The sequence below is a fragment of the Balaenoptera musculus genome, chromosome 11 (assembly GCF_009873245.2).
Source record: "Balaenoptera musculus isolate JJ_BM4_2016_0621 chromosome 11, mBalMus1.pri.v3, whole genome shotgun sequence".
Taxonomy (NCBI): Eukaryota; Metazoa; Chordata; class Mammalia; order Artiodactyla; family Balaenopteridae; genus Balaenoptera; species Balaenoptera musculus.
The window spans coordinates 96285587-96307643 of NC_045795.1; the positions used below are offsets into that span (position 1 = coordinate 96285587).

At 48.0% G+C, this 22057-nt stretch overlaps 1 protein-coding gene across 5 annotated transcripts in view; it reads right to left on the reverse strand.

The window, feature by feature from the left end:
* SRGAP3 (SLIT-ROBO Rho GTPase activating protein 3) overlaps positions 1-22057 on the reverse strand; it is a 259624-nt gene that overhangs the window by 78115 nt on the left and 159452 nt on the right. For all 5 annotated transcript variants that reach the window (XM_036870420.1, XM_036870419.1, XM_036870418.1 and 2 more), the window contains exons 4-6: positions 17647-17709; positions 4806-4991; positions 187-315 (exon numbers count right to left, since the gene is read on the reverse strand). In XM_036870420.1, coding sequence (XP_036726315.1) covers positions 187-315; positions 4806-4991; positions 17647-17709 — 378 coding nt within the window. The remainder of the gene's footprint in view (positions 1-186; positions 316-4805; positions 4992-17646; positions 17710-22057) is intronic.

Here is a 22057-nt window from a genome sequence, read left to right on the forward strand (position 1 = left end):
GAAGCCGCAAGGTGATACTCCTCTCCCAGGCCCCAAAGGCTCCCTGTGCTTCCCCTCCATCAGGGCTCCAGGGGCCATTGGCCGCCCCACATGTCAGCTAAGGACAAGGGCCAGCCCTCCCTCAGCTGATGACTCGCACCAGGCGGTGCAGGACCCTGTTCAACCCCAGACTCCCCAGGAGCTCACGTCGATGAGGTCGGAGACATCGTGGATGTAGTATTTGCTTATAGCTGCGTTGGTGGCCGCCAGATTCAGCAAGTAGTCGTTCCGGGCCTTGGTGCATTTCAGCTTGTTCTCAGAATACTTTGCCTGCCTCTGGAGGAAGGAAAGAGTGGATGTGAGAGCAGAGCCACTGATGGGAGGGATTTGAGATTTTCTTTACGGTCATTGCCTGCGATCAGCTCCCCGCACGGCCCTGGAAAGCCTTACTCCATGGGCCAGGTGAGTAAGATCTGGACCCTGTACTCAAAAAGCTCACTTGACACTGCACATGTGCAGCCATAGTCAGCACTGTCGGGTAAGCAGTGGCCTTTTCCGGGGGTCTGCCAGAGCGGAGTGTAACTAAGACCTCCGGAGGCCCCTACTCAACACCCCCAGAGGCTGCCCAAACCCGGACGACGGCCTGCGAAGCCCTCCTGACCTGGCTCTTCCTCCACGTTCCTGTCATCCCCTCCTCTGCACGTCCTTTAAGAGGCCAAGTTCATTCCTGCCTCTAGACTCAGACCCATTCCCTCCGGCTGGCAGGCCATCCTTCCAGGTCCCTGCGTGGCCTGCTCCTCCACGTCATTCAGGTCCTTAGCCACGGTCACACAGTCGCATGGGCCTCTGACCACACAACCTTGTCTAAAATGTGTCCCCGGCATCTTGACCACCCCCTCCCCACATTCTGTCCTGCTCTATTTTTCCCATTCATTTAATCTTTGTTCAATTTTTAGTGATTATTTTCATTTTTATTTAATTTTTAAAAGACTTTTTTTAGAGCAGTTTTAGCTTCACAGCAAAATTGAGAGGAAGGTGCTGAGATTTCGTGCACACACCCCTACTCCCATACACACACTGCGTCCCCCAATATCAACACCCCGGGGCACCAAGTGGTACATTTGTTACAATTGATGGACCTATACTAACACATTGTAGTCACCCAGAGTCCACAGTTTACCTTAGGGTTCAGTCTTGGTGTTGTACATTCTGTGAATTTGAACAAATGTATAATGACATGTATCCATCATTATAGTATCAGAGCAGTTTCCCTGCCCTGAAAATCCTCTGTGCTCCACCCGTTCATCCCTGTCTCCCACCAAACCGCTGTAACCACTGACCTTTTTACTGTTCCATAGTTCTGCCTTTTCTAGAATGTCATATAGTTGGAATCGTACAGTATGTAGCCTTTCCAGATTGGTTTCTTTCACCTTGTAACATGCATTTAAGGTTCCTCCGTGTCTTTTCATGGCTTGACAGCTCATTTCTTTTTAGTGCTGAACAACATTCCATTGTCTGGATGGACCACAGTTACTTAGCCACTCACCTACTGAAGGACATCTTGGTTGCTCAATTTTTTTCATAACTACTTTTCACCACCCCAAATTATATTTTTTACCTCTTTGATTACTTGCTGATTTTCAGGGTCCCCTGCTAGAAAGTAAGCTCTGTGAAGTCAGGGACTTAATGGTCCCTGTTCATGACTGAGCCTACAGGACCCAGAACAGTCCCTGCGTGGGCAGCATGAAGTGATTGTCACTGGCTGTCTGGATGTGCGTGGTGGGGAGAGGCGGGGTGGGCAGCCAGAGGTGCAGTCTTGGCTAGGAGCTGGACCGCCTCCCTGGGAAGCTGCTTCTGTTCTGGGCCATCCTGGGCAGGAAGCAGTAAAGAGTCCATGGGTTGGAGAGCTGTCCCCTTGCCCCCTTCAGACAGATGAGTCCCACTGCTGAGGAGAGAGACGGCTCTCCTTAAAGAAACAGGGCTTCTTCCTACCTAGGCACTCTCAACCTTCCTTCCTCCAGATTGAGTTCTCTAGCTGTTCAGTAGAGATGCCCCCATTGTCAGCCTTTTAATTCTCTTCAGACATCTCCTCTGACCTTCCTCCAGGGTTCACTTATTCTGGGAATTTCTAGAAACAAACTTCGGGTTATACCCTGTACCAACCACACACCCAACCTCCACAGAGAGTTTTGAAATTCCTGGCCCATTTCCAGGGGGCTACTATAACCCTGAGACCATTTTCAGCCCTTCATGGACTCAGAAAATTTTATTCCTGGAAAGGATATTTGAAGATATCTTAGTTTAATTCAGCCATTTTATAGGCGAGGAAATGAAAACTGAAAAGAAGTTGGTTGTCCAAGAGCCAAATGGCCAATTAGCATACAACTCTGAACTAAAACTTAGTCTCCAGACCCCACTAACCAGTGCTTTCTCTACCTCTCTACATATCCCCTCTATAGCTACCCCCCTATGTTGTAGCTCTGTAATTCCCTGCCTGGTTATCTTATTTTTAAACATTCATTTCTAGTATATTCACAGACATATTGTACAACCATCACCACTATCTAAATGTAGAATATTTTCATCACCCCAAGAGAAACCCTGTACCCATTAGCAGTCACTCTCCATTCTTTTCTGCCCCAGCTCCTGGCAACCAATAATCTACTTTCTGTCTCTATGGATTTGTCTACTCTAGACATTTCAAATAAATGGAATCGTGTAATATGTGGTCTTTCGTGACAGGTTTCTTTCACTTAGCCTACTGTTTCCAAGGTTCATCCATGCTGTAGTCTGTATTCATTCCTTTTCATGGCTGAACATTCCCTTACAGGGATTCACCATATTTTATTCATCAGTTGACAGACGTTTATTTATTTGGATTGTTTCTAGCCTTTGGCTATTATGCATAATGCTGCTATGAACATTCGTGTGCAAATTTTTGTCTGGACATATGTTTAAATTTCTCTTGGGTGGATACCTAGGAGTGGAACTGCTGAGTCATATGGTAACTCTATGTTTAACATTTTGAGGAACTTCCAGACTATTTTCCAAAGTGGCTGCATCATTTTACATTCCCTCCAGCAATGTATGACGGTTCCAATTTTTCTACATCTCACCGACACTTGTGATTATCTGACTTTTTTATCTTAGCCATCATGGTGGGTGTGAAGTGGTACCTCACGGGGGTTTTGATTTGCATATCCTTAATAACTAATGATGCTGAGCATCTTTTCATGTACTTATTGGCCACTCATATATGTTCTTCAGAGATATGTCTATTCAATTCCTTTGCCCATTTTTTAACTGGGTCTCTACCTGGTTATTGTGGAGCATATTTTTCTTTGCCTTTGGAAATTACCCTGAAATTTTATTTTATTTGCCTTTGGTTACTTTGCCAGCTTACCCAGGTCCTGTTGGATTATGTTCCCACTCAATCTCCTATAATTTTTAAGAGCTGTAGGATCATATAATCATAAAATTAGTCTCATAGAAGCCCAAATAAACATCTGATGCAATGTTTGGCAAATAGAAAGAGCTCAGGAAATGTTTGCTGATGGCATGGAATGAATGAATGCAAAGAATTCAACAAGAATATCATAGCTTTTTAAGAAGAAAGGAACCTTATTAGTAACCCAATCTAGGATGACAAAAAGCAGCACGCACACTGCCCCTCTAAATTCCTTGATCGAGGCAGACATCATTAATTGATCACAGCACTGTCTTTAACTAAAGGCTCGAGAGGGCTCACAATCCTCAGCATAGGGCTCTGGGCAGCCACTATCAATTGATCAGAGTTGACATGAGAAAGGAGATTTGTTTGCCATCACTGTCAGTTTTTAAAATTGAAGGTCAGGGACTTCCCCGGTGGCGCAGTGGTTAAGAATCCGCCTGCCAATGCAGGGGACATGGGTTCAAGACCTGGTCCGGGAAGATCCCATATGCCGCGGAGCAACTAAGCCCGTGTGCCCCAACTACTGAGCCTGCGCTCTAGAGCCCACAAGCCACAACTACTGAGCCTGCGTGCCACAACTACTGAAGCCCGTACCTAGAGCCCATGCTCCACAACAAGAGAAGTGACCGCAATGAGAAGCCCGCGCACCGCAACGGAGAGTAGCCCCCACTTGCCGCAACTAGAGAAAGCCCGCGTGCCACTCGCTGCAACTAGAGAAAGCCCGCGCGTAGCAACAAACACCCAAAGCAGCCAAAAACAAATTAATTAATTAATTAATTAATTAAATAATTAAATAATATTGAAGGTCAGAGAGTTGCTGTACATGTGGCATCTTCGAAACTCAGCCTGACTCCAAAACTAGCACTTTCACCATGCCCTACCAAAGCACTTTTCCATCACCAATACACAAGGATTCTAACTGGCCCGGCTTTGGCTTGGCGATGGCAATTTCTTCAGGATGGTTCTTTACCTGGTACCCAGGTGCTGGTTGGTACGCCAGCACTGTTCCCTCTTGTTGGGACATACGAAGTCCCAATCAGCCCCCCAGCCACTAAACTGACGTCCAGGGCAGGCCCCACCCCCACTAATGCCTGGTGATTCTTGCCAGAATGTGCTCGCTGGGCGAGTCTCATAGCAGTTCAGCTGTCTTGCCAGCTGAGTGCCTCTCCTGTTGTTGACCCTCACCTGAGGCCTAACAAGTGTGAGCAGAGGTATGGCCAGCCCTGCCTCCACCATGACACTGACCGCCAAGACAGCAGACGCTGGCAGCATTATTCCACCCCTAGTCCCTCAGGGTGCAGAGGGGGAGGCTGAGGCTGTGGGGAGCCTGGCCCTCCCCTTCCTTCCCACCCCGATACCCGGGGCCTTCACTCGCCTTCTCCTTCATCTTCTCAATCTTCTTCACGGAGCTACGGCGCTGGGGCCGGTCCTCGTGCCGGAGCAGGTTCATGCTGAGGTCTCCCGACTTGTTGAACTGCTTCTCCTCCTGCTTCTCGGCCTCCTTCAGCTTGCTTTCTGCACTGATGCTCTCCGCATGGTACATGTGGTAGGTTTTCATGACCTGGAGACACACGAATGCGGGAAATAACAGGCTGTTATGGCCCAGCAAGGGTGGTCCTAGCACTGGCAGCCCCCTTCCAAGTTCTGTGTTCCGGTCAGCTCTGTCCCTGCCCTCTTCCCACGACATGCTCTGAAATCCCACAGCCCTTTACTTTTGCACAAACTGTCTGAGGACTGGAAATGATCAGCAGCAGCAGCAGCAGTTTCATCATCATCATCATCAACAACATCATTAAGTGCTTACTAAGTGCCAGGAATGGACCAGTAAAGAGGAAATTTAAAAGGGCCACCACAGGCCCCGGGCATTTTGGGGCTCTCAGAGGTGATATGGTGAACATGGCCTTCCTCAGCTGCCCTCTCCAGCCCTGCCAGCTGTGTCTCTTGTGTCCTACTCCCTTCCCACAGTGTCGCTGGAAAAGGCCCTCCTCAGGTACCCGCGGGATTTCCATGGGAACATCCTTCTTACACACAAATCATTATCTCAGCTGTTTCCTTAAGTAAAATTGGCCTGTAAATGGCTCTGTTCCCCAAAGGAATATTATTGGGTAACCTAATAGATATTCTATGCTTTCAGAAATAAACTCGTCCTTGGCTATAAAATGAATTCTTATAAAGAAAATTGCGTTTTGCTACTCTACTTCCACATTAAGAGTTGGATATTGTTATATCAAGGGAATTTTTGAGTCAGAAGGAATCCTATACATCATCTAATCCAACCACCAAATTTTACAAATAGGGAAACTAAGGCCCAGGAGGACAGAGTGACTTATCCAAGATCATACAGTGTTATCAGTGTAGTTCCCAGACTTTACATCCATGTGATCATCATCACAATCAAGATATAGAACACTCCTATCACACCAAAAAGACCCCTCTTGCCCCCTTCCAGTCGATCCCCACCCCTTACCCCAGCCACAGGCAATCACCAATTTGCTTTCTGTCTCTGTAGATTGTTTTTGTGTGTTCCAGAACTTCATGTACATGGACCCATAGAGTATAAACTCTTTTACACCTACCCTTGCTCACTCAGCATCATTTTTTTGAGATTCTCCCATGCTGTTGCATGTATCAGAAGTTCTTTTTTACTGCTGAGTAGTATTCCCTTGTATGGCTATACCACAATTTGTTTATCTGTTCACGTGTTGATCGTTATTGGGGTTGTTTGCAGTTTTTGGCTCTTATGAATAAAGCTGCTAGGAATGTCCATGTACAATTCTTTATGTGGACATATGTTTTCATTGCTCTTGGGTAAATACCTAGGAGTGGAATGGAGGGTCATATAGTAAGTGTATATCTAACCACATTAAAAATCTGGTCTCAGACTTTTAATTCTATCATATCATACCGGTTCCTTAATTCATTACCATTTGTTCAGCAGATGTGAGTATTTGGGGCAGCCTTAGAGCAAGCTGGGCCAGGCCCATACCAACAGTATTCTATCTCCCAGTCCCCAACTAGGAGTACACTTCCCCTTGCAATATCAAGTTTATGACCATCTTTCTATGCTAAGAAACACAAGAAATTTCTGGGATTCATAGTTCCTGAGCCTTGTTGGTCCTCTTCTCCTGTTGTTTGGATAATTACAGCAGCTAATGGAGCAGAAGCTTCCGCCTCGGGATGGGATGTGCTTCTGACTAGCCAGGCCCTTTAAGTCAAGGAACTCAGAATGAATTACTGGCCAATGTTATAACCTTATTCACTGTCATTTAAAGTCCTGCGAAGTGAGACTTTTAAATGAGGACTTCCTCTGTGATTCTTACTGTGAAATCACAGCATTGATCTGTTGTTAAGAAAGTCCCCTTTGTCATATGTCAGGAGTCAGTGGGGGCAACATCTATCGTAGAGCATGTCAGGTAAGAATATGGCCTCTGGCCCAAATGTCTGGGCTGAATCCTGATGCTGCCACTTACCAGCTGTGTGACCTTGGGCAAGTCACATAACCTCTCTGACATCTGCTCCCTCATCTATAAAATGGAGATGATAATGGCACCTACCTCATAGGTTTTTCGTGAGGACTCAGTAAGTTAAATTTTTTATAAGGTGCTAAAAGCAATACCAACCACACAGTAAAAGCCATGTAAGCATTAGCTGCTACCATCACCACCACCATCGACATCCCTGATTTGGGCTGAGGGTTTGAAAATCTTGAACTTACTCACTTGACTTCAGGAAAATGCTCACAAACTCTAAAAAACATTAGCTCATGTGAAAAAAAATTATTCTACACCATGTTTCTTCCTCCTTTCATCCTGAAAACCTCCCCACATTTCAAAACAATAAATGAAAAACTGCAATCAACTTTTCTTCTTGGGTCTTGGTGGAAAGACTTCTTCTCGGCATCCCACCCATCTCTGCTCATCTGCAGTTGCCCTAAAGCCTCTAGAGATGCTCTTCTTGCTGATTTCATCCACTCCTTATGCCAATACCTCTAAGTTTCTTTCTAAACAACTCAATGGACCAGAAAGTGTGTTGGATCAATGTGTTCTCGACATCTAGTGGCCAGAAGGGATGACTGCAGGTTTACAGATAACCAAAGCAGTTGCCTACTTTCAACCATCTTTAAGCCATGGCTCCTGGAACATAACGCAGCTCAGAGTCAGGAAGCCGGCTGAAGGCTGTCTCCGGGCCTCTTTCCCATTCTTGAACCTTTCCTCTACACCTCCACATTCACAGACACCACTGGTTTCTTTGCTCCTCCCCCTCTATGTGATCCAACTGGTAATTCCTGATCCCAAGAATAATGGTGAACTTGATCACCTGGTGTCACTTACGTCAGACAGCTGCCACAAAAGAGTTTACCTAGGGGCATCTCTGAAGTGAGTCTAACTATTTATGCCCAGAATCCTCTAGATGTTTCCTTTATTTAATTACCTGAAACATGGGCTTCAGGATGAAAGGCCCTTAGCGCAATAGTCTAGAACAGCCTGCTCAGTATTGCCAGTCCAGGAGATGAATAATATTTTAAAATTATCTATTACTTCAGAGTTTGCAAACCTCTCTTTTCATTATCACCAAGGAGCATTTCAATTAATGTTTACTCCAATCCTGGGAGGCAGCATGATAACAATAATAACAACAATAGCAGCTAACACTTACTGACCACTTACTACACGCCGGGCCTAGTTCTAAGCACTTCACAAATATTAACTCACTTATTTCTCACAAAAACCCTGTGACACAGACTATATCATCTCTGCTTTACCAAAGAGGAAACCACGAAATAGGGATGAAAGGATCCTCTGCCCCACAGGGACTCAGGAGACCCGGTTTTGAAACTTGACCTTCCCACCACTTGCTGGATGACTGTGGCAGAGGCTTGACCTCTCTGTGCTGCCTGGCAAAGGCCAGAGGGGGGGTGGCTAGTAAAGAACTCAGTAAGCTGTGACTGTAGAGTGATGGGCTGACAGCAGTGCTGGGGCGGGGAAGGGAGCCGAAGTGGATGCAGGAGCTCAGCTGAGGCCAAGTCACTGGGACCTGGTCTTCAACCCGGGATCTCCGGAGGGGCCCTCAGAGGCACCCACCCAGCTTACTGCCAGATGGGCGTTCTCTTTCCAGCCCTCAAGACCCTATCAGGGAGAGCCTTTCAGAAGAAGTCCAGCACAGGCTAAGAAGCACTACGTAGGAACATGTAAGTGAGACCACTATTCTTGGCCCCAAATCAGTTTCATAGGTTCTCAGAGGCCCTCCAGAAACTTTGGTGTATTAACCTGTCATTGAAAGAAACTAAGGCCCAGAAATAGCAAGCATGTGGCCTAAGTCACACAGCAAGCCAGATGGCCGGGCCTTCCAAGCTGTGGACATTGCCTTTTCTGGTGATCATGCTGCCTTTGCTGTGTACACTTTGCCTTTTGCATCTTCCCAAACTCTCAGATCATGAAAACAGGAAAGTACTATCTGTACAGCTCTTCAGATCTGCATTTACATGCAAAAGAAGGCAAAGGCAATCTGGAAGTTAACAGCATTAATACAGGGACATGCTGGGGCAGGAAAAGGATCAGTTTTTAGAAAATGGGTTCTCAACAATGCAGTCCATGTACACTTCCTCCAGCCCACAGGAAGGGCCATCCCTAGGCCACACAACAGTTGTGTATGAGGTGAGACCCTGGGCCAGGACATGACAAAGACACCCTTGAAGGAAAAGAGAAGTACCCAAACTTCAGTCTGACCGCTCACACTCTGTGTGGTCTACGTCCTCCGTAGAACTTATAATCACTGTCTTATTCCTTTTGCACGTTTATAAACTGTCTCACCCAACTAGAGTGCAAAGTCCATGAGGGCCAGGACCTTGTCCATGATCATAATCCCTGTATAAGAGCAGAGACTGGCACCCAGCAAGTAACAATATATATTTGCATGAATGAGTGAACGACAGCTGGCTGGCTGGCTGGATAAATGGGTGGGTGGATAGGTGGGTGGGTGGGTGGGTGGATGGATGGATAGCTAAGTGGGTGGGTGGGTGGATGGATGGGATGGAGGCAGGATAAAACAGGGGAGGTAGATTCTATTGCCTTTGCTCTGGTGAGTATATTTGGGGGTAGGGCAACAGCTACACCTTCAATCATTTAATATTTATTGAACAGTTCATTATGTGCTAGTTACTGCACTCGGTGCTATAACAGGAAACACTACAATGTAGAAGACAGATATGGTCTCTGCCCTCACAGAATACACACCTTAGTAGGGACACAGACAGTTATACAAGTGATTATCACAGGGTGTGATAAGTGCGATGATGAGGGGGGTACAGGGTGCTAAAGGAAGGCTTCCTGAGGAAGTGATATCTAAACTGAACCTTGAAGGAAGAGCAGCTATCAGCTGGGTGAACAGGGGCTGGGGTGGGGATGGATTATTCCAGACAAAGGAAGCAGTGTCAGCATTAAGCCCAGTAGAAGCAGGAGCCAAACAGGTTTGAGGAACAGCTTACAGGTAGAAGAACATCAGGTGTTTGTTTGCAAACCAGCCAATGGAGCCACTTTCTTCTCCTCCCTGAGCTCCTCCCCCTCAGCAGACATCTGTCGTTTCTCTCTGCCTAGGATCATCCAGTCCTCCTCCTTCTGGAACATCTTCCTGATTTTCTTTGAGGAAATCCCCCAAATTCCGCTCCACCATCCTCAGTCCATGTGGTTCATGGGAAACTGACACTACCCTCCAATCCCTGGGTGCGGGGCAGCAGACCCAGGCCTGACCTATCAGTATGCATGATGTTAATCTGGCCACAGTGACGGGACCCCAGCCAGGCCAATTAGAGACAGCCCTGGGCCTCCGCTGGAAACACCAGGAAGGGAGTGTTCACTTTCCACTAGGGGGCGCTGAGCTGATAGGAAGTGAGCTTGGGGGGATGGGGGAGGGTGGGGAAGAGGGATGGACTTGGGCCAACTTTGTCACCACAGGGGAGAAGCCTCCTGCAGAGGAAAACACCACCAAATAAGGGAGGGGAGGGTGGAGGGGAGGGAGGGAAAGGAAAGGAAGACAGAAGGAAGAAGGAAAAGTGAGGGAGGGACTAGGATAAAACGGAGGAGACGCAGTTCTGCTGCCTCTGATCTGGTGAGTGTATTGGCGGGGGGAGCAGCTACACCTTCAATCATTAAATATTTATTGAACAGTTTATTACGTGCAGGTACAATATACCAGGTGCTGCCAACAGTACTGCGTGGAAGGCAGATAGGGCCTCTGCCCTCAGATTACTCACTCTACTGGGGAGATAGACAATGAAACAAGTGTGTCAGCCTCCGAGATTCAATACATTGACATTTTTACATATGTCAGGTTTTCCTGGCTTTCCGTCTCTTGCTACTGAATGAGTCCCAAAAGGCAGACTTCCTTCCCCGCTAGCCTCCCCACTACCCAGGATCAATCCTGGTCTCCACTGGCCACACTTAGTGCCTGACTCACAAACACTGACCGGCTGAACAGGGGCTACTCCCCGTACCCCGGCTTCCTGCTTCTCTGCCTTGCTCTCCACCCGGGAAAGTCCATTGTCATTCAGCTCCAAATCCAATGCCATCTCTTCTCCGTTCACACCGTGTCCATATCCCCACTGACACTTGTCACATGGCGTAGCCACATCCCATCCTCTCGACACACTGATGATCAGTAAACGTCTGCTGAGTGAGTGAAGGAATGTCTACGCAGGAGAGATGAGGAGGGGGAGGAGGTTGTCTAGAAGGAAACCTTGTTCCCCCCATTCTTCTTAGGACCACCGCCATCCCTAGATGACACTGGGCATACGCCCTGGCCAGCAGCTGTGACAGTCCAGCAGGGCCTGCCTTGCCCCGAGTCAGAGACGTGCTCTAGTCTCCCTCCCTGGGCGGCGTGGCAGGAAGATACAAGCCTGAGAGGAGCCTCAGAGTTCCTCTAGCTTTGTGCCTTCATCCCGCAGATGGGGAAATCGAGGACCAGAGCCCAGCTAACTGGCACTGCGTCACTGTTTCCCAAAGTGTGCGACGGAAACCACTTGTGTTAGTGAGGTGATTTCAGGCGTTACACCTTTTCAGTTCTCTTGGAATCTTTCTGAGTATATCGGTAGGAAAAACTCAGTTTGGTGCTCTCATGTCTAATGCCTGCTTTGAAGGCACTGGCAGGAATTAACCCTGTTTTTTCTTCATTTAGCTTATGGAACCTTTCTATTTATACCAAGTTGTTTTTCATTTGCTGATGTGAAGTATCATTTCCTTCCAAAATAAATATATATAAGTAATTTATATGTGTATGTTTATGTCAATAGTTGAATGTATTTATGTAAGTAGCTTTTGGGAGTAGACTTGGAGCAGGCTCCACCACTCCCCCGCTGGGTGACCTTGGGCTGGCTACCCAGTCTCTCTGTGCCTCGCACCCCTCATCTCTAAAATGGGGTGGTAATACTACCACCTACCTCAAAAGTGAACCGAGGATGAAATGAATTCAGACACTGGGCATTTAGACCAGTGCCCAGCACGTGATAAGCACCATATAAAAGTGGAGGCTCTAATTATTAGTGATATGAAACAATCTCCAAAACATAACCACAAAAGCAAGATGCAGAACAGTAGGCCCAGTTGTTGCCACTTGTGCGGGATATGTGTGTCCATGTATGCTTAGTGATGAATTAAATATCTCTGCAAGGAGCCACCAGCTGAACTAGAAACTAGTAACCGGGCTTGTACAGGAGGAGGGGGAGAGGTGGGCAGCAGGAGACATACTTCTCACTGTGTATCTTTTTGTACTGTTTAACTATCGGTTTTTTTTACAAAATGCATGCGTTATCTATTTCTAACTTTAAATATTCAACAATTTTTTAAAAAGGTAAGTCTCTCTGGCTCAAGTATGTAACATGTGTAATAGACGGCAAGCCTGGAGGATCGGAGAGCAATCAGGAGGTGGCTGAACTTTTTTAGGCAAAATATTCTCAGAGCTCGGGCTGGCCTAGTGGCATTGTAGGGTAGAGGAGAGAGGGAAGATTTAGAAGTATAAATGAAAAATATTTATGCTTCACCCTTTCATAAAACACACAATGATTTAACACTGACGTTCACCAGGCACTGTGCTATACTCTATGCCACTCACTCTTAGAATCCAGAGAGATGAGGTGGTGACACTCCCATATTCTAGGGAGCTGAGGCTCAGAGGGTGTAACAAGTGACAGGACCTTGAACCCAGGTCCATCTGGCTCTAAAACCTGTGCTCTTTCCAGTATACAAGGCTGCCTACCCATGAATTAATTATGACTGGGAGAGGTTTTTTTTACAAAGGAGTCAATTTAAAGAAAATTATTAAGTAAATGGCACAGAGCCCAGTGACATGATGAAACCTCAGTGTTTATACCTCAGTGATGACAGATGTCGGTCCAGGAAGACACACAGTGAGCCTGGGATGGAGCTGGGGCCAGAACCCATGTTGCTGGGCCCCGTCTCAGGCTCTCTCCGCCACTGCATCCCTGAGAGTGGTCATCAAGAGGGAGACACCTTTGCAAAAATTTGCCTGGGGGCCCAGAGTTGATTTCATACCCCCGAGCCCAGTGCACAATCAAGTCAAAGCTGGAGTAAGTAAAAGGTAGAGCCCATTCATTACTCCAACTGGTGTCTACCTGTCACCAGCAGCAGTTGGTGTGGATGCTCCTCAGGCCCCCTGCACGTCACCCTGAACCAAGTCTCAGGGGCCCCACTAGCAGTGCTGGGCTTGGAAGACAGGCCCAGCAGCCCTGCCTGGGAGAGCCTGGAGCAGGGCTACTGAGCCCAGCGGAGGGGCCAGGTGGCGGATGCTACAATGTTTGTCAGTGCAAAGCACAACAGGTGCATTTCATGATCTAGAGCTATATTGAAAATCTGAACGTATTTTTAGCTGAACAATGAAAACAGAGTGCTTTGTTATCGTTTTGTTTTGGTTTTGCTTCTTCTGGAGCAAAGACTGGCACACTGGCCCACATTCTCACCCTCTGCCCTTCTTTCCTCTCAGGCCAACACATGATGATCAAGAGCTATATATTGTGTCAGGCTGATGGGAGTTTAGGGAAAAATATGTGAGGTGTGACGTGTGTAGGGTGTGTGTGTGTAAGCACCGGCATGTTTTAGAAAGGAGGGCACCTCAAGGTGATGAGGACTGGGCAGAGGGAAACCTTGTTGAGTGAATGAATGAATGAACCAATGAACAAATGAACCTACAAAATGCCCAGCCCTGCCGTCTCCTCTGTGTCCTTCCTGTCCCAGGTGGAGACAAGCCTCTTCCCTAAAGTAGGAGACGGGTGGCAGTAAGCATTCATCTCTATCATCATTATGCCCAGTACCACCTCCTCTATAAAACATTGAAAGAAAAAACGTGGGGCTGACTGGACAGTCCTTTCTCTACATCATTTCCTCTTTAGTCCCTGTGGTCATGACTCTGGGGATGGGGGAGGAGGGAGCATCTAAAGTCTTGCATAACGAGGCATGGTAACCAGAAAGTGCTCAAAGCAAATCTCTAGCAAGGAAGCGTGGGATTGGGGTCCAGAGCACCCTCAGCAACTGGGTGCTGTGGTGGACTGTTTGCAAAGACGGCCACAGTAGTTGACCGATGGCCTCAGGGATGCCCCTTTGCATCGTCACTTTGCAAGCAGTTTACTTCTCCATCCCACAGCTCTGGGCTTGGCTGTGTCACTTGATTTGGGGAATGAGATATTAGCAAATGTGACACAAACAAAGGCTTGAAACCCCACTGGGGTTTTCCTATTTGGGACTCTTTTTTTGAATGGCCAGGAAACTGTAGCCACATCAGTGGCCCCAGTTGAACCCAGCCCAAATCACCAACCCACAGAATCACAAGCGAATAAAATGGTTGTCGTTTTCAGCCACTGAGTTTTGACAGAACTTGTTGTGCAGCAGTTGATAACTGATACAAAGGCCTTAAGCCAGGCTTTACTTCTTTGTGCCTCAGTTTCTTTATCTGTAAAATGTGTGTCAGTTAAATAATGTGTATAAAGTATCTAATACAGTGTGAGATACATTCTGGCCATGGTTGTTATTATTATCCTTGTTTTGAGGTCCAAAGATGATATTTGACTTGGCCAAGCTGGGAGGTGGTGCAGCAGGAATTCAAACCCACCTCCCTCTGTAATCGGTTTGCTCTGCCATGATCCTATGTTGTCTCTCCTGCTCAGAATTCCCTTTCTCTTCCTCTGTCCCCCTCTGCTTTGTTAATTCCTACCCATCCAAAGGCACCAGGCCCAGAACTCACCTTTGATCACAGTAGCCCGCCTGGGGCCAGTCCTTTTCTGAACCCTCAGTCAATCTCTCGCACATGCACAAAGCCCACCCCTCATTTCTTCACTCAGTGAATATGTATTGATTGCCTACTGTGTGCCAGCACTGCCCTACGGGGACAGCTGTAGAGAACCTGGCTCAGCTCCCCCAGGCTCACAGTCTAGGTGCCCTCCCTCCGAGTCCAGGTATCCAGCACATGCTAGGCTCTGTCTTAGGCGGTGATATCATCAGTTCACAAGTTTACTCTCATTTCCCTGCGCAGATTCTAAACTCCTTGCAGGCAAAACCAGTTTCTTTCACTTATTCATAGATCCTTCCCTCCCTCCTTCAACAAGTACCCTGGGAACACCAAGGATGTACAAGACACTTCAAAGACCAACTCTTGAAATGTTCACGGCCGGCTGCTATGCCTCCTGTGGTGCTAAGTCCACAGAAGACAGCCCCAAATATCTGAATTTAAATGAATTTCTGGGCAACTACTGAAAACTCAGTGCAGGCAGCGAATGACCTGGTGGGGGGCAGGGGGTGCTGTTGGCACCACCGTGTTCTCACTTTTCTGCAGCACATGGCAAAAGGAGAGAGTGGGAAGGGGCTGGCCCTTCCTCCCCCACCAGCTCCAAGGCCATTGCCAGGCTGCTGGGAGATGGCAAGCAGGGACCAGCCTGCCTGCCTGGCCTGCGTGTCTAAGGCCAGTGTCACTTCTGTCCAGCCACCCTGCCCCGTGGCCAGCAGGGACACCCGTGTGTGGGCACCAGCGTCATCCTCCTGGTCCCTGACCCACCTGCCCTATCCAGCCTACAAACTGGAGAAAGCTTCTATTGCCAGCCCACACATTTCACTGAGAGCTGAAGTGACTTGCCCAAGACAAAACAGCTGGGTTCAAACTGAGTCCTTGGGCCCTAAGCGCAGTGCTTCTCACCAAGATCCGACTCCAGGGAGTGTACATGCCAACAGAAGAGATAGGGTGGAGACATTCAAGATAACATAAGGGGTTTTTAAAGACGCCAAAGGAATTTGAGGCCCAGAGGTGACGGCTTGCTTAAGGTGGTGGAGTTTGGTGTGGGTTTGAAAACTGAGTATGACTCAGACAAGCAGAGGAGGAAAGAGGGCGGCTGTAGGCCAGGGGATCTACAGGGGTAAACGAGCCAACGGGGGAGAAATTTGGGGTGAACGGAGAGCAGCCAGGAGGGGAGCCCAGCTGGAGCCCAGAGGAAAGCTTAGAGACCTGGGTGGGAGTGGCTGGGGTCCCAGATGTGGACCCAGTTGCTGGAACACTGTGGAGGTGAAGTGCCTGAGGAACATGAAAAGGTCCTCAACGGGGGAACAAACCCTCTGCAGAATTCTGAGGAGAAACATCTCATCTGGTTCCCCGCCTTGCCCCTTTACCACCCGGCTTCTCCACCGGGTGCTAAAGCGGGAACACGGTCCACTTCACACTCGCCAGGGAGGTGGAGATAGCAGTGGTGATGGGACCATGGGAACTTCTGATATGCTGCGCCTCTTGGTCCTCTTTGTCCTGGGCGTGCTTACATATCTGATCCCCTTTAATTCTCACAAGGGGGTGTAAAAAGCAGGTATTATTATTTCTATTTATCAACTGTATTTGAATCCAGGTCTCCAGCTCCAGAGTCTGTGCTGTAAACCACAAGGTGATTTCCCCACAGTCCCATCTGACTCAAAGTCATATGTTTTCTCCAGCAGCAGTGCTTCCTTTACCCTAAGCAACAGTCCATTAAAAAACTGTCAGGGTGCGAGTTTTTCTCCTTAACTTGGAATCACAGAAATGTGCGTTTCAACTTTTATAGATTAATCTCTAGGAACTCTCACCCCCATTTTACTGATTGGGAGACTGAGGCCCAGAAGATCGAATGCCTGGCCCAAAGTCCCATAGCTGGTTGGAGTCTGAGGCAGGACTTCCAACCTGAAGTACAGGCTCTTGGGCAAAGGCTCTTGGCCCCTGAGAGGTCTACCACCTGCTGGTTACACAGAACATGGACTTAGAAAGATAACAATACCAAAGAGAGGGGCCTCTCACAACCTGCTCTTCTTCCCCTCATACCAGAGATTTTCAAATATAATTTTAGCAGCAGAATCCTCCCCTTTGAATGAGAAGCTTTATAAGGAATCTCCACATACTTAAAACATAACAGTTTTTCTCTGGCCTGATTGCCTTAGGGGTGGTGGGCCTGTAGTTCTGTCTGCTGGGCCTGCCCACCCTGCTCCCCCAGGCTGTCACTGGGCCTCTCCTCACTCCTCCCCATGGAAGCCCATGGCTCCTCAAAGCACAGGCTGTAACTTCCCTCACGATAACCAGTGTGCTTGTGTTCCCCATCCACTCACCTTCTGAGTGGGGTGTTAGATTCTAACACCCATCCCAAACCCAGTTAGATCTTGCCTCCAAGCAGGGAACAAGGTCAGTTCTGGGCCAAATTGTGATGTTCTGAAATTATTCCCCTGAGACAGTGAGGCATGCTCATCCACCCCCCAACCCCTACCCTCTGCCCCTCACGTGACCCTCAGAAGAGTGCTCCATTTTGCAGATGAGAATACTGAGACCCAGACGAGCTACATGCCCGCCTCAGGTCCCACAGTCAGTAAGGAGCGGGCCTCAGCTTCAGCCTGTCCTACCTGACCCACGCTCTCCCCACTCCAGCTTTGCGGCTTCAGGTTTGGGAGGTAATACATTCCCACAGCTGACAGGTAATCTGGATCTCTGTGAACTTTTACAGATTAAACATGCCCGGGGCCCCTCCCCAAATGTACTGAATCAGAAGCTGGGGCTGTAAGTCATTACATCCCATCGTGATGACCCACTGTCACTCAGGCAAAAGACATAGCAAAAAGGCCCAGGGTCACCCCAGATCTCTGGTCAGCCACCCCCCTGTGCTGGGCGCAGAAGAAAGGGGGCCCAATCCCAAACAGCAGCAGAGCCTGAGCGAGACTTACCGTGTAGAGCTCATTGGTGACCTTCAGGAGCTCCTCGTGCATCTGCAGGCCAATCTCCTTGCTCTGGAATATGGAAGAACAAGCGTCAGAAGAGCAGAAGGGTGCTGGCTGCACTGACCAACTCCCTCTTCAACGCAGAAAGGGCAGCAATGCTTGGGGTGGGGTGGGAAGGGGTACAGAAAACAACATAAACTTCATTGACCCAGACCTGAATACCTCAACTCACATCCACAAAACAAATCCACAGAGAGAGGCTCCTTACAACAGGAATTCCTGGGCCATATAAGTTGGGGAACCCTACACATCCCCTCCCTACCTTGATGATTCACAGAGACACCATATTAAAGATTCTGAGAAGCCCCACAGCCAATCAACCTGTTCAGCTTTCTGTAATTCTGGGTGTCTTCAGCTGATGTGACTAAAGTGTGTGTCCCTAGCTCAATACTCATTAACATCGCATGAGACTGGGGTTCCAAAGAACCCAGTTTGAGAAATAATGATCTAGCCTCTCAATTCAGTGAGCAGCTCAGGTAAACAGACAGCCCACTGGCGCTTGAGGCAGGGGGTCTGCGTTCTTGCCTGGCTGCACTGCCGACTAGTCACATGGCCTTGGAACCTAAGTTATCACAACTATAAAATAAAAAACTTTAAAAAGCTCCTTGAACAAGATGAGGCGGGTTTTCTTACTGCAGAACTTTTCAGAGGCTTTCATGCCCTCACATGCATGGACTTTGGGGCTGTAGGGTGCAAGTTTAGCTGACCTCAATCCAAACAACGAAGTGACATACATATTTAGTATATTGAGGGACATGAGTCAGAAAACAATGGACAAATTATCTCCAGGTTCCCTCCAGCCTGAAGATTCCAGGATTCTGTTATTTTGCGTATTATTATTATTATTACAGTCATCCCTCCATATCCATGTGTTCTGCAGCCAAGGATTCAACCAACAGCAGATAGAAAATATTTGAAAAAAAATTCCAGAGAGTTCCAAAAACCAAACTTGAATTTTCCCTGTACTCTACTGCCAACTATTTACATATAGCATTTACATTGTATTTGTAACTATTAACATAGTATTTACACTGTATTAGGTATTATAAGTAATCTAGAGATGATTTAAAGTACATGGGAGAATGTGCATAATTATATGCAAATACTATGCCATTTTATACAAGGGACTTGAGCATCGTTGGATTTTGGTACCCACGGGGCGGGGGGTGGGGTCCTGGAGCCAATCCCCCCCATATGGAGGGATGACTGTGTTATTATTATTATTTGGGGGGAGGGGAAATGCTCTCCCTGTTCGCCCAGGCCATCATATGAAACTTCTGTACTGACAGTGGGAGGCCTGCTCTTGGCCCCTGACAGCTGAGTCACCCTGTCCTCTCTCTCAGCTCCCTCAGCCTCAAGCATGGCCAGCGGCTGACTGGCCTTACTCTGACCCAGAGTAAGGTCAGAGCCCCCAGACTCTGAGGTCGCTGAGGAAGGCTCAGTACCAGACATGATGCCTTTCCAGGCTCTTCTCCTGGCCCACTGCCTTCCTCTCAGCTTCTGGGCCTGGATAGCCAAGAATCACCCGTGTGAAGGCAGACCCTACAGGAGATCTCTTAGATCTCCTAAGAGATAGCAAGAACTCCAGGGCAATTCCAGAGATCTGTTTAGACCTCCCTCCAGCTCTGGCGACTAAAGCAAGGGGACCCAATCCAAAAGCACAGTAGAATCTCGGCAGAACTTTCTGTGCAGAGCTCCGGGAGAATCTTCGGTCGCATCCTGGGCATCTACAGAGGTGCTCGATGAGCCCAAGGAGCTGTCCCCATCTCCTTCCATTCTCCCTGAGTCTCAGCCGGTACCTCAGTCTCACCTGTGGCCCCTCCCCCTGACATTTGCCTCGGACTCTCTGACACCCTCCAACGGCCTCCTCTTGGTCCTCGGTCTGGCCAACATCTCTGACACCCAAGATTCAGTTTCTCACATATTTGTTTTTATGATCCAACTTTTTTGATAGGTAATAAATGCACACGGTTAAAGGAACTCTAACAGTCAGTAAGGTAAAAAGTGAAAAGTAAGTGTCCTGGGCTCCCAGAACCCCACCCAGACGCAAGTGCTATTAAGTCTCTTCTGATACCTTCCAGAAACAGTCGATGAATATACACACATACAGTTGGATAGTGTGGGGTTTTTTTTAACACAAATGAAAGTATTCTATACAAGCCTTTGTTTCTTGCTTTTGTCCACCTAACAATATAACTGAGAGATTGTTCCTTGACAGGACATGTAGCTCTTGCATTCTCTTTTTCTAGTAGCTGCTTGGGGTTCCATACACCAGATGCATCGTAACTAATTAACTAGCAGGTTGTCTCCAGTCTCTTAATATTCCAAACAATGAGGCAGTGAACATCACTGTACTCTGTCACCATGCACATGGGCAGGGACCCCTGTCAGATAAATTTCTAGAAGCACCTCTGCTCGGAAGAGTCCGGCCTCCTCAGCTCAGCCCCAGCCGGCTCCCCACGCACTGCTGACTTCAGCTCCCACTTCTCGGTGACCGGCAGCCATGTCATCCTCTCCACAGCCCCTTCCTGGGCTCTGTCCTGCATGACCTCAAAGACCCATATCTTCAGCTGTTGCAAAACAGTACAGTTTGGATGGCGCCTCATCACATCAAATTCAAATTATCCAAAACAAAGTTGTGACTTTCCCTCCATCTCCTCAAGTTCAGTCAACGGGATAATATCTTCCCAGACATGGCAACTGGAAATTTGGAGCTATATTTGACACTTTTTTAAAAAATCCCCCATCCTCAATCCAACCTGTCACTGCACCCTGCCTTCGAACCGCCCAGTCCTTTGTTTTCCGCAGCAGGCAATACCCGTTCCCTCCCCACTATCCATTCTTGCCCTTCCTGCTTCCTAACAGAGCCGTGAATTTGGCCCTGCTTTCATCCCTCCAGCCAAATTCTTTCCAGGACATCGCTGACCCGCATCCCGACTCAAGATGGTAGATTCTGTATGTGCTGTTAGTCTGGGGGTGAGTATATGACAACTGCATGGAAGAGGACTTAGAAGGTTGAGGGGAATTTTAGCTTTCCTACTGAGTGCTAGCAAAAAAGCATGGAGCCCCAGTGGCTACCAGCAGGCCTCTTAGGACCAGGAGAGGAAGCAGCCTTGGGTGGCAGAACGAGAACCCTAGCTGCTAATGACCTCCAGAGAACCTGGTTGAACTGAATCCACAGCCTGCCTCCCGGTGAACTTCTACTTCTGTGGATTTACTAGTTAAGCTACTTAAAGCTGGGTTTTCTGTCATTGGCAGCCCAAAGCAACCTAATGGATGCATTTCCCATCACCAGTCCCAGAGCAAGCAATGTCATCATTGTAGGACCCAGATTCGTGAAGCTGCCCCTCAACAAAGTCCTGACTCTGGTCCCCGATTCTGCACGCCCATCCCAATGTCACTTCCTAGAAACGCATTTTACTGTGTCCCTCTAAGGCTGCCTCAGTGCCTACGGGATCAAGACCCAGCTCTTTAGCTTGACTTTCAAGGCTCCATGCAACTGGCAGAGGCCTGGTTATGGGGTGGAGAGGGCTAAATTTCAGAGCCACAGAGACCGGGATTGGAGACAGGACTTTAAACCATTTTACCTCTCAGCATCTTCTCTTCCTCGCCTGTAAATTGAGTGCCCGTTACTGTCCTTCTTTGCATTTATAAAGGGAGGTGCAGTGATCTTGCTTGTTTACTTGTTTATTCATTTGTCATTTGTTTCCCCCACTTGAAGGTAAACCCCATGAGGGCAAAGAGACTTTCTGTCCGGTGGTAGACGCTCATATCCCCCAGCTGCTGGGACGGCTGGCAGCAGACAGCCCCCAGCTAAGAGAAAGCTTCAGGGATGGCATCAGACGATGTGGTGACAAGCCCTCCAAAGACTGACACCTCATCCAAAGATGGATCTATGTGGGGCATAGAGGCCGGTCTCTCCTATCTCAACCTGGACAGCTCTAAAGGGTTGTGCTCCCTTTACAACTCCCCGTAGGGCTGGCTAAGACCTTAAGTAAGCCTGCTTGCACTATAGCTTGGCTTCACTCTGCTTCCTCCCCCGCCCTCCCTAGGGGGTGGATCCCAAGTACACTCCCTAATCATTCTGCTAAGATGTTAAATTCAGGCCTCAGAGTCAGCTTCCCGGGGTACCCAATCTGCAATGTCTCACTTCCCCACTCTTCCCGGCAAGCTGTAGAGCCTGTCGCATAGTGGGTGTTCATTAAGTATGTTTGTTGAGTGAACCTATGAATGAATCAAGTGACAGTTCCTCTAAGACTTAGTTTCCTTATCTGTAAAAGTGGGACGATGTCACAAGTGTCATGAAGTCCCTGTAAGGATGAAAAAAGATGACGCACATGACAGCACTGGTATCATA